The sequence below is a fragment of the Pinus tabuliformis genome, chromosome 1_1, assembly GCF_031772625.1.
Source record: "Pinus tabuliformis cultivar Carrire ecotype Pingquan chromosome 1_1, CPIR1, whole genome shotgun sequence".
NCBI lineage: Eukaryota > Viridiplantae > Streptophyta > Pinopsida > Pinales > Pinaceae > Pinus > Pinus tabuliformis.
Genome location: NC_142297.1, coordinates 995,742,462 through 995,752,844, shown reverse-complemented (window position 1 = coordinate 995,752,844; position 10,383 = coordinate 995,742,462). Strand labels below are relative to the sequence as shown.

At 34.5% G+C, this 10,383-nt stretch overlaps 1 protein-coding gene and 2 pseudogenes across 1 annotated transcript; 1 reads left to right on the top strand and 2 right to left on the bottom strand.

Annotated features, from left to right (window-relative positions):
• Positions 1 to 1,538: 1,538 nt before the first annotated feature.
• On the bottom strand, positions 1,539 to 2,498 carry LOC149217933 (F-box protein At5g46170 pseudogene; annotated as a pseudogene).
• A 329-nt stretch (positions 2,499 to 2,827) lies between these two features.
• Positions 2,828 to 3,814, bottom strand: LOC149217932 (F-box protein At5g46170 pseudogene; annotated as a pseudogene).
• A 5,336-nt stretch (positions 3,815 to 9,150) lies between these two features.
• Positions 9,151 to 10,086, top strand: LOC149217931 (NAC domain-containing protein 22-like). The gene is made up of 3 exons (XM_089391452.1): positions 9,151 to 9,338; positions 9,490 to 9,752; positions 9,890 to 10,086. The coding sequence occupies exons 1-3, from the start codon at positions 9,155 to 9,157 to the stop codon at positions 10,061 to 10,063; spliced, it is 621 nt and encodes a 206-aa protein (XP_089247578.1). The 5' UTR covers positions 9,151 to 9,154; the 3' UTR covers positions 10,064 to 10,086.
• The last annotated feature ends 297 nt before the right edge of the window (positions 10,087 to 10,383 follow it).

Sequence of the window (10,383 nt, the reverse complement as noted above, 5' to 3'; positions counted from 1 at the left end):
TATAGTGATTGTTGTACATTTTTCTGAATTTCATTATAAATGCCAATCAATCAAGAGATAGTTACAACCAATATGGAAATTATGATTCCATCATATAATTTTACATTTATACCCTTCTTCCACAACTGTTTTTCCTTAGCATGGAACTTCACTTTAGATAATATGATTTCATCCTACGATAGTCTTCAAATCCACATCCACAAATATAATTGACATCTACTGCAAGATGAAGCCACATTTTTAAGTTTTGAGAAGCATATTTGATTTTAATTTTTAAGAAGAAAATTTTACAAAAGAAATTCTAATGCTGCTCGTTAAAATTACCCAGAAAAATAAAACAGAAGAGATACAATAATTATATTTTTAACAAACCATAAGCATTGAAGACGGAGAGTAATATACCTAGCACATAATTATGTCAAACAATATCATACTTCAAGCACTTGCTATATATGAACAATGAAACCTTAAATGAAAACGATTTCCATCAAAGACGAGATATCATCTCTTCAAATCTCAACCTAACCTCATACCAACGAGCACAATCAGATCAAGTTTCTTGTTGTGATCTTAAAAATGTTAGTATTGGCGAGAGAGAGGATGAAATCAAGTGCGAGGGAACAAAATTACAATACCATAGCTCTCTGTGCAGGATAGAGTATTATAAAATTCAAACAAAGGCACTTCAATTATACCAAAAGCAAGGAAAGTAGATTGGATAAATTATTAACCATTTCAATACTACCAAATATTGAAGTGTGTAAGAACATTTGAAGGAGTTTAAATGCAAAAAGAATCCATCAAAGATGGTATTTTATACTTTTTGACTTCTAACTACATATGTGGGTGGCTAAATTAAAATCAATTTTGGGTTATAATGATAATATTATGAAGCTTCAAACTTAACAATTTACAATGGGAGACCTGAGCACTTACAACATAATCCTCATCACCGGAGAATGAATCTAGCCGTGCATGCCAAATTTCAGATTGTCTTTAAAGGATCATGTGCAAAGGTTACTAGACCAGCCGGAAACCACAAATACAAGAAGAAATTTTCCTTATATGAAAAACATAATCTCATAGTATTGTCCCCAGAACACAAGCTTGGACTTTCTTGTGTCGAAGATCTATTATCTATGCATCAAAGAAATTGAGGTCTGGTCATACTCGGTATAAGAAGCTCCAAAAAGCCTAATCGTTAAAGGTTGTAATATGATAAGGAATTCAATTGCATGCCTAGCTTGCAGATCAATTTTTCAAAAGAAATTTGTGCTCAAGAAACAAACTTACGTGTGAGCAGCCCAGTCAACCTTATGTTCTGTATCAGCTAGAAAGAATTCATTTCCAAAAGGTAAGTCCTCTTCTTCACCATTTCCTTCGTAGCTGCACAAATGGCTCATCAAATTCCCCTACTAGAAAAGCTTATGTGTCCTTCTTAATTGGTTGATCACTAGGCCTAATGGAAATAAGGGTTGCTCTCTCCATCCCACCACCTTCTATAAGGTCAAGATATGGGGCATACCGGAGCTTCATATTCAAGGCTGGAATCTATGTCTGACTCCTACTATAAGGTCAAGATATGGGGCATACCGGAGCTTCATATTCAAGGCTGGAATCTATGTCTGACTCCTAGAAGCTGAGGCCATTGGCGGCTTGTCCCTGAACTCTCACAACTGTTCTTTCCCCATACAGAGCATCCCATGTCCACCTGCATTGGTGAGAATGAGATTCTGAAGTGTTGGATGATCATAAATTATCTGTTTTAACAAAAAATGCCTTGCAGAAGCTGCAATTCACGAGCTTATGGTCCAAACTACTCTCAACTTCAACCCATCAGCCGTGTAGAATGATTCGGTATACTGTCGTTATCATCAAAAATCTTGTTAGATTCCCTCGTTCTTCGAATAGCACAACGTAGATTTTCCCTTGAATTCTTCTCACAGAAATACGATGTGGATCCTAATATTACGCAACTCTCCACCGGGAAGCTCAATGCGAAGATTTTGGATCTCCTTGAATTTTTTCTGCACCTCACTGGGGGAATGATGTGAAACCTCGACAAGAACTACCTTCTTCATCCCGAGGATCTGTTGCAATGTCTGTAAGGGCTTAACTATACTACCGATCACAAGTTTAACAAAAAGACCTATAAAGTCCCAGCTCCTACCTCTCAAACTCCCGCTCTCCTCAGCAGAGATCACGCAGTCCACCTTCACCACGATATCCTCCACCTGCGACACCAAACCGTTAAAACATTTTGAAACAACCAAGCACCGCCCTAGGGCTTTGGTGTCACCTAGCTTGTTAAAGATCACCAAAACTAATGAATTGGGAAGATGATCAAATTGATCCACTACACACCATAATCATTGAAGACGGAAAGTAATATACTTGGAACATAATTATGTCAAAAAAACACCGGACTTCAAGCACTTGCTATATTTGAACAATGAAACCTTAAATGCAATCAATTTCCGTCAAATACCAGATATCATATCTTCAAATCTCAACCTAACCTCATACCAACGAGCACAATCAGACCAAGTTTCTTGGTGGGATCTTAAAAATGATATTATTGGCGAGAGCAAGGATGAAATCAAGTGCTAGGGAACAAATTTACAATACGATATCTCTCTGCGTAGGATAGAGTATTATAAAATTAAAACAAAAGCACTTATATTACACCAAAAGAAAGGAAAGTAAATTGGATAAATGATTAACCATTTCAATATTTCCAAAGCTTGAAGTGTGTAAGAACATTTGAAGGAGTTTAAATGCAAAAAGAATCCATCAAATATGGTATTTTATACTTTTTGACTTCTAACTACATCGTTCTTAATCGTCGATCGCTAGGCCTAATGGAAACACGGGTTGCTCCCTCCATTTCACCACCTTTTGGAAGCTCAAGATATGGGGCATACCAGAGATTCATATTCAAGGCTGGAACTTGAGTCCGATTCGCAGAAGCCGAGGCTGCTAGTGGCTTGTCCCTGAACTCCCGCAATTGTTCTTTCCCCATACAGAGCATCCCCTATCCATGTGCATCGGTGAGAATGAGGTTCTGAAGCATTGGATGATCAGAAATTATCTGTTGTAACAAATAATGCCTTGGATAAGCTGCAATTCACGAGCTTATGGTCCAAAATACTCTCAGCTTCAACCCGCCATCTGTGTACAACGATTCTGGTATACTGCCATTATCATCCAAACTCTCATTAGATTCATCCATTGTTCGAATAGCAGAACGAGGATTTTTCCTCAAATTATTCTCATAGAAATACGATGTGGATCCCAATATCACGCATCTCTCAAGCGTACTACCAAATTTGGCTCTCCACCTCAACAACATGCCATCCTCAATGCCAAGCTCTCCACCGGGAAGCTCAGTGCGAAGATTTTGAATCTCCTTGAAGTTTTTCAGCACCTCGCCAGGGGAATGATGTGAAACCTCGGCAAGAACAACCTTCTTCATCTCGAGGATCTGTTGCAATGCCTGTAAGGGCTTAACTATACTACTGATCACAAGTTTACCAAAAAGACCTATAAAGCCCCTGCTCCTATCGCTCAAACTCCCGCTCTCCTCACCAGAGATCACGCAATCCACCTTCACCACGACATCCTCCACCTGCGACACCAAACCGTTAAAATGTTTCGAAACATCCAAGCACCGCCCTAGGGCTTTGATGTCGATTAACTTGTAAAAGATCACCATAACTAACGAATTGGGAAGACGATCAAATTGATCCGTTATAGGCATTTGAACCTCCGAGCTCGCGTTATTATTTTGCTTGCACCCGAACTCCAAATACATGCTTCCTCACACCCTTCAATGGAAAAAAGGAAACCTAGCTTCGATTTTGAAGGTTAAAACCCCGCGGAAACATAAATATTCTTTGCTTTTCACCTTTACATCTTGAAGATTATTTGAAAGATTCACCTCTAAGATACAATCCACAGCCTCACAAATTAAAAGAAGATAAATGCAACGATTTTTATTTCTTCTTTTTTCCTTTTTCGTCGGTTGGGAAAAAGTTTAGACCTCGAATCTTACTGAAAAGATAGATCTGCCTCTTGGCACCTTTCTTCCTCCCATACCGGGGCCCCAGCGTGAAGAAGGCTTGCAGAGACGGTTGCAGTAATTATTCTTCACTTTACAAACTTTTTGCCGCATACTTTTCCAGATACTCGATTTCGGAGGACACAGGCCGAGATACACACTTTATACATGCCAAAAGATCTGATTCTGCCAACGCATTCAAGTTTTGGAACTTGAGAACTTGGATCTACGTGGCCCAGAAGCCTGTGAAAACCCGTGAAGTCCTGTGCGAGCAGGGGCGAGCACGACCCCTCGTAGATATTGTTTGGAAGCCATTAACCCTTGATTTCTCTCAGCGCTATCCTAGGATGCCCGACGAAATGAATCATGATACTCTAAGTCTATCACGCTATCACATCGAATCTAGCTATCAGATCGAATCTAGTTAGAACGAATTGTAACTAACTAGTACCAGCTTTTAAGCTGATGGCAGAGACTATTTCCATCGTCTAACACTTAAATCACCTAAATCAAAGGCACATAAAGGGACAGGTGGGAGGGGAGTTAAAGGGACAGGTGGGAGGAGAGTTATTTTTAGAAGGAAATGCCATAGGATGTAAATATAAAAAGTAATGAAACGTAGGTAGAAAATTTTAAATTTTGTTACATTATATAAATAAACAGAAGAAAATTTGACCCTCTTAAAATGGATAGCCAAAAATTATTTATTTTAGATATGTTTATTTAAGAAGATCAATTTCTTGAATTCTTGATATACTTGAGGAAGAAATTATAGAAGCTATAGGTAAATAAAACAAAAATTCAACAAAGTTAAGAAATAAATGCTCACGAGATCTTACAAATTAGTAACTATATAACAATAAAACTTTCTTAATAGAATTTTGGAAAAAATGCTCACAAGATTCTAAAAACTATTTGTTTGGACTAATTTAATTATGTTAATTGAAATGGAAGTTTTCTTGTATACTTGTTGGACCCAAAGAAAACTATAGAAAGGTGAAGGGAAAAGAACAAGGTCAAGTTAAAAATTAACAAGAAAAAATTTATGATTGATGGAATTGGAATTGAAAATAGAGGGGAAAAAAGGGTTATAGAAAAAGTCAAAAAAAGTACAAGTCAGATTAAGAATAATAAAACTAAAAATAAAAATAAAAAAAAATATTGAAATTTTAAGCTATTTTCCTCAAAATTTATCATCTTATAGAAAAAAACTATAATTCATGAAAATGGAAAAAAAAATTGAATGCTTAAATAAAAAATAAATAAATAAATAAAAAATTAATAACTAATAGAAAAATGGAAATTACTAAGCAACACCCATAATAACACCTATAATAAGACTTCAACCAATAACCTTACAAATAAATAAATTTAAATAATAATAAAAAATAGAAAAAAATGAATTCGTAATTATAAATTATAGATAAATATAATTTAATTAAACTAAAAAAACAATAAAGACATGAAAAATAAAAAAACTAATAAAATATTGTATTGTTGAATGCCATCACCAAAAATTAAGAAATATGATTAACTAATGTTGTTTATATTAACATATATACATTTAATATATATGTTTTATTTTTTATTAATATATATAATTTTGGAATTGTATTGCGACTTTCTAGAGTTTCAGGTGTCCGATAGAAAAAATTGTCGTGAAATCTTGATTTGTGTTATTTAAACTAGTTTTTTGACTGTATATATGGATTCAACACTATGAAAAACCCTTAGGGCACTTCTATTGTGCAGGGGTTACCCCTCAAACTTGTGGCCACATTTTAGAGAAATTAAATAGGAAAAATCCACCTAAAAAGCTTCCAAAAAGTAGCACTAAAAACAACTCCTATAATTTTTTATAATTAAATTATTAAAATATGTTTTTAATATAATAAACTATAATTGAAACAATAGGGAAAAAATAAAAAATGAGTAACTAATAGAAATGAAAGTTACTAAACAACTCATAATAAGACTTCAACCAATCACCTTACAAATAAATAAATTTAAATAATAATAAAAAATAACAAAAATTGAATTCCCAATGTTAAATTATGGATAAACCACATAAATTTTTGGTCAAAAACAAATTAATCGCCAATCAAAAACAAAAATGAATACCTATAACAATAAAAAAGACCATATATAAAGACAGAAAATCACTATCATAAAATTAAGTTAAATAATTTTTATCACAATTTTTACAAATTTAATTTATTTCAAATTTATTTTTATTCATAACCAAATAACTCATTTTTATTAAAAAATAAAAAATATCTTTTTTTTTTAAACTTGATAAGACTCTTCTTTTCATGTTTTTACATGTCCATTATTCACCCAGCTACCAGGAGGGTAGTACAAGATTTGAACTCAATACTTCATTTCCATAGCCATCACCACTTGAGCTATGCCAAACAAAAAAAATATAAATAATATAAATAAATATCATTCTGCAAAATATTTACATCGTTATAGTTTAATATTCTAAAATTAGAAGATTAAATTTAAAGTTATTTTTATAAGTGTTTCAACTTCTTAATGAATTCATCAATAACATCAAATTTTATACTTAAAATTTTCTAGTTTTCTATGAACTAACCAAATTTATTTACGCACTAACAGTACGGTTTCAATGGTTTAAAGCTGTATTTTGTAATTTTGCTTTTCAATGGTTTAAAGCTGTCTTTTGTAATGTCTGTGGAGCTTTCCTCACATTCATTGTCGAATAGAGAAAAATGTGTCAAGGAGAGTGAAGCACTGGAAATCGGGTTTGAAGCAAGTCAAAGCATGGAGACCGAAATAAAAGAGAGACTTGTTAAAGGCCAGAAGGCTACGATTCGTGTCAGTCAAGCGAGACCCCTGACCTCTGACAGCGAAAAACTACCAGTAGACACAGGAGACGAGAGTCTCGCAAATCAGTTGAAGCCGAGCGAAAAATTGCGTGATATTCGAACATATTTCTGCGACCATTTCGGAGACAGATTGCGAGAATGAATAAGAAATTCGAACAAGATTGAAGAAAAATAACTGAACACGGAGAATATCTTTGACAAGAAGGTGCCTCCCTGGTGGGAACATATCACATTTAGAGCAATGTCAATCAACATTGAAACAGCTCATAACAAAAGAATAAAATAAGCAGGCATTCTCTAACCTCCCATGTTTCATCATAATCAAAAATGAAATTTACGAGCTAAAGATTGAAAATCTTCTATGATTGGGCGAATAAACAACATTTCGATGATGGGGTGAATAAACAATATTTAAAGGAGTACATACGCACACCGTAAACTTACAGTTAATGGAGTTGCCCAGCAAACGTTATGACAAATGTAGACCAAAAATAATATGGATTTGATCGCTGTTGAAGCGTCGAAGCTGCTCATAGCTTGTAGCAATGCTATGGATGGATTGTAAAACTCAGGCTTCATCTTCTAATTCAAAATATGCAAAAATTGAGGAGATGCCGAATATATAAGTATTTTTTCAAATAAAAATTTTCAATACTGAAATGAAAAATAGAGTTCAGACACACAATCAAGACTTACCGTTAATGGCATCGTCCAACAGACATTATGACAAATATGAATTTCATGAAGATAACTGGACGAAAAATATAATGGACCAAGCTAACAGGGTGGGGTTCTTTCCAGAGGGGCTTATCAAATACCAATGGATGGATGTAATAATGACTAAATAGTAGACGAGGAGGATAGAGAAAGTAGCAGTGACAATGAAGAAATCTCCAAATCTCGCAAATACAAGAGAATTTTCTATCTTATTTTCTATACTATTTTGGGAAATGCAGTCACCACCAAGACAGAGCTCAATACAGATGTTAATAAATCTTAAATCTACGAGCCATTAAATATGAGGTGTAATTAAATTTATAGATGAAATAACTTTTTTACTGACCATTAAATATGAGCTGTAGTTAAATTTATACATGAAATAATTCTTTTCATGGAAATCAGATGATACATTTCAAGTAAGAATGTGATTTGTTGTTGATTTAAGTACATTTTTAAATGTATAAATTGATTTAACACTTTGAAAAACTCTTATAGCACTCTAATTTCACAAATTAAACAACTTAAACTCAAATTTTTAAAAATCTATATAAAATTTTAGTTAAAATTTAAAAAACAAATGTGTTGAAAAAAATCATTTCTTATGTAAATTAAACAATATCTTAAACATGATATATAATAAGTAAATGCTTCCCATCATCACTAACAAACACAAAAAAACCAATTGCAAATCATACCAACACCATATTTATTAACAAAATAATTACTAACACTTCAGTAGGAAATGTCAGGCCACATCATACTTTGGATCAGATGCCTAAATAAATAATCACTGGCACCACATCAGTAGGAAATGTGAGGCCACATCATACTTTGGATCTGATGCCAGAATGCTTCTGACATCATCCACTCTAAATAATGTCAACTTTGAAATATGAGAAAACAAAATTGAGTATGAAAACTCCACTAAATATTTACAAAAATTAAAAAAAGGACAAAATTAAGAGTGAACATAATATATATGTCATTTCTATAAATGCAGTGACATAATAAATCAAATGTAAATTTGTAAAACATTTCTATATTTTCGCACTTCAACGTCAATATATATCAGAAAATTATAAAAACATTTATACTTCAATGTTGTAGTTAATATTGAATTAATAATAATAAAAAAACCAATTATTTACTTAATAAATATTAAATTATCATTATTGGTCTATTATAATAATATCACCTAGCAGCAGTTATGAAACTTCATTGAAATTTCGCTTACTTTAGGACTAAGAAAACCTTTACACTGCTCAGCACTATCACTACGCGGAGGAATTATTTTTTACTTTTTTATTTCATTCACCGATTCCCTATGCGCGTGGAAATTTATGTCAAATGCTTACATTTTCTGTGGAAATCGAATTCCGATGTCCTTGTCACTGCTTTAACTAATTTTTCCGACACAATCGGAGGAACTTCCCTCAGTGAAATCTGCGTGTGTGTATTTATATATAGAACATGTGGAGGCAATTTGTATAAGCGGTTTTTCCAAGCCGATCATATGGAAGAAATGTACAACGATGGAGCGGTGCAGGGCGAGTCGATGGTCATTCCAGGTTTCAGATTCTATCCCACGGAGGAGGAACTGGTGGGTTTCTATCTCAAGAGACGTGTGGAAGGCGGCCACCAGCAGCATTTCGGTTTAATTATACCAACCTTGGACTTGTATCAATATGATCCATGGGAGTTACAAGGTAAATTTAACTTCTTTCTGCGTATTCCCCGGTTTGAATTTCATATGATATGATCCCTGGGAGTCACCAGGGGGATCACTCAGTGTGGATTCCTTCAGTTTCAATTTGAAAATGTTTTTTCACTTGAAATTGATGTATAAATGTGTTGCAGGTTTGGCTAGTGATGCTCGGGAAAGGCAATGGTTCTTCTTCGTTCCAAGAGATACCCAGAGATTCCCTCGGCCAAGCAGATTGACGAAGTCGGGTTACTGGAAAGCCACCGGTTCAGACAGAGCGATTCGCAACGAGCTGCTCCAGTGCATCGGCGTTAAGAAAACTCTTGTATTTTATAAAGGAAGGGCCCCGCTTGGACAAAGGACGGAGTGGATCATGAACGAGTATAGGATGCCAGATTTGGGCTCGTCTCCACCCAAGGTGATCTAATACTTTTTTTAATAATGTGTTATTTATAGATGGGCACAATACACACAAAAATCTCAGCACCCAAAGAAATGAAGCACATTGCTTTTCTTGTACAAAGTTTCTGAATGATTGTAAGTTGGCATGTGCAGAAGAATGTGGATATGGTGTTATGCCGAATCTACAGAAAGTCTGCTTCTCAGAAGTCGATGGAAGAACGAACAAAGCCTGATCGCGTTGAGAAAGAAAAACTGGTTGTTTCAGCTGGTCATGAATATGAAGGCAACTGTCTTTCAGTCACCCTTAATGGCAGCTCGTACCAATGAAATTAAATGATGGAGACCGAGTTTCTTCATGTGGAGAATGGAGAGGGAGTACCTATGTTGTTCTGTTGTAAGTAAAATAGATAATGTAGATAGTACGTTTCAGTGGGTAGAATTAATGATGTTTTGTGAAGAATCTATGGTATTGAAGATGCCTAAAGCCTGCAAATAACTGCAGTGGAAGTTGCCCGTTGTGGATGGACTGACCTTTTGGCCGCTGATGGCTACTCCATATGCTCTTCTGTATACCTTATCCACATTTTATAATTCTGAAGTGATGATTACTGTAATTTCATTCTGGATTTGATTAGGGTTTGTAGCCT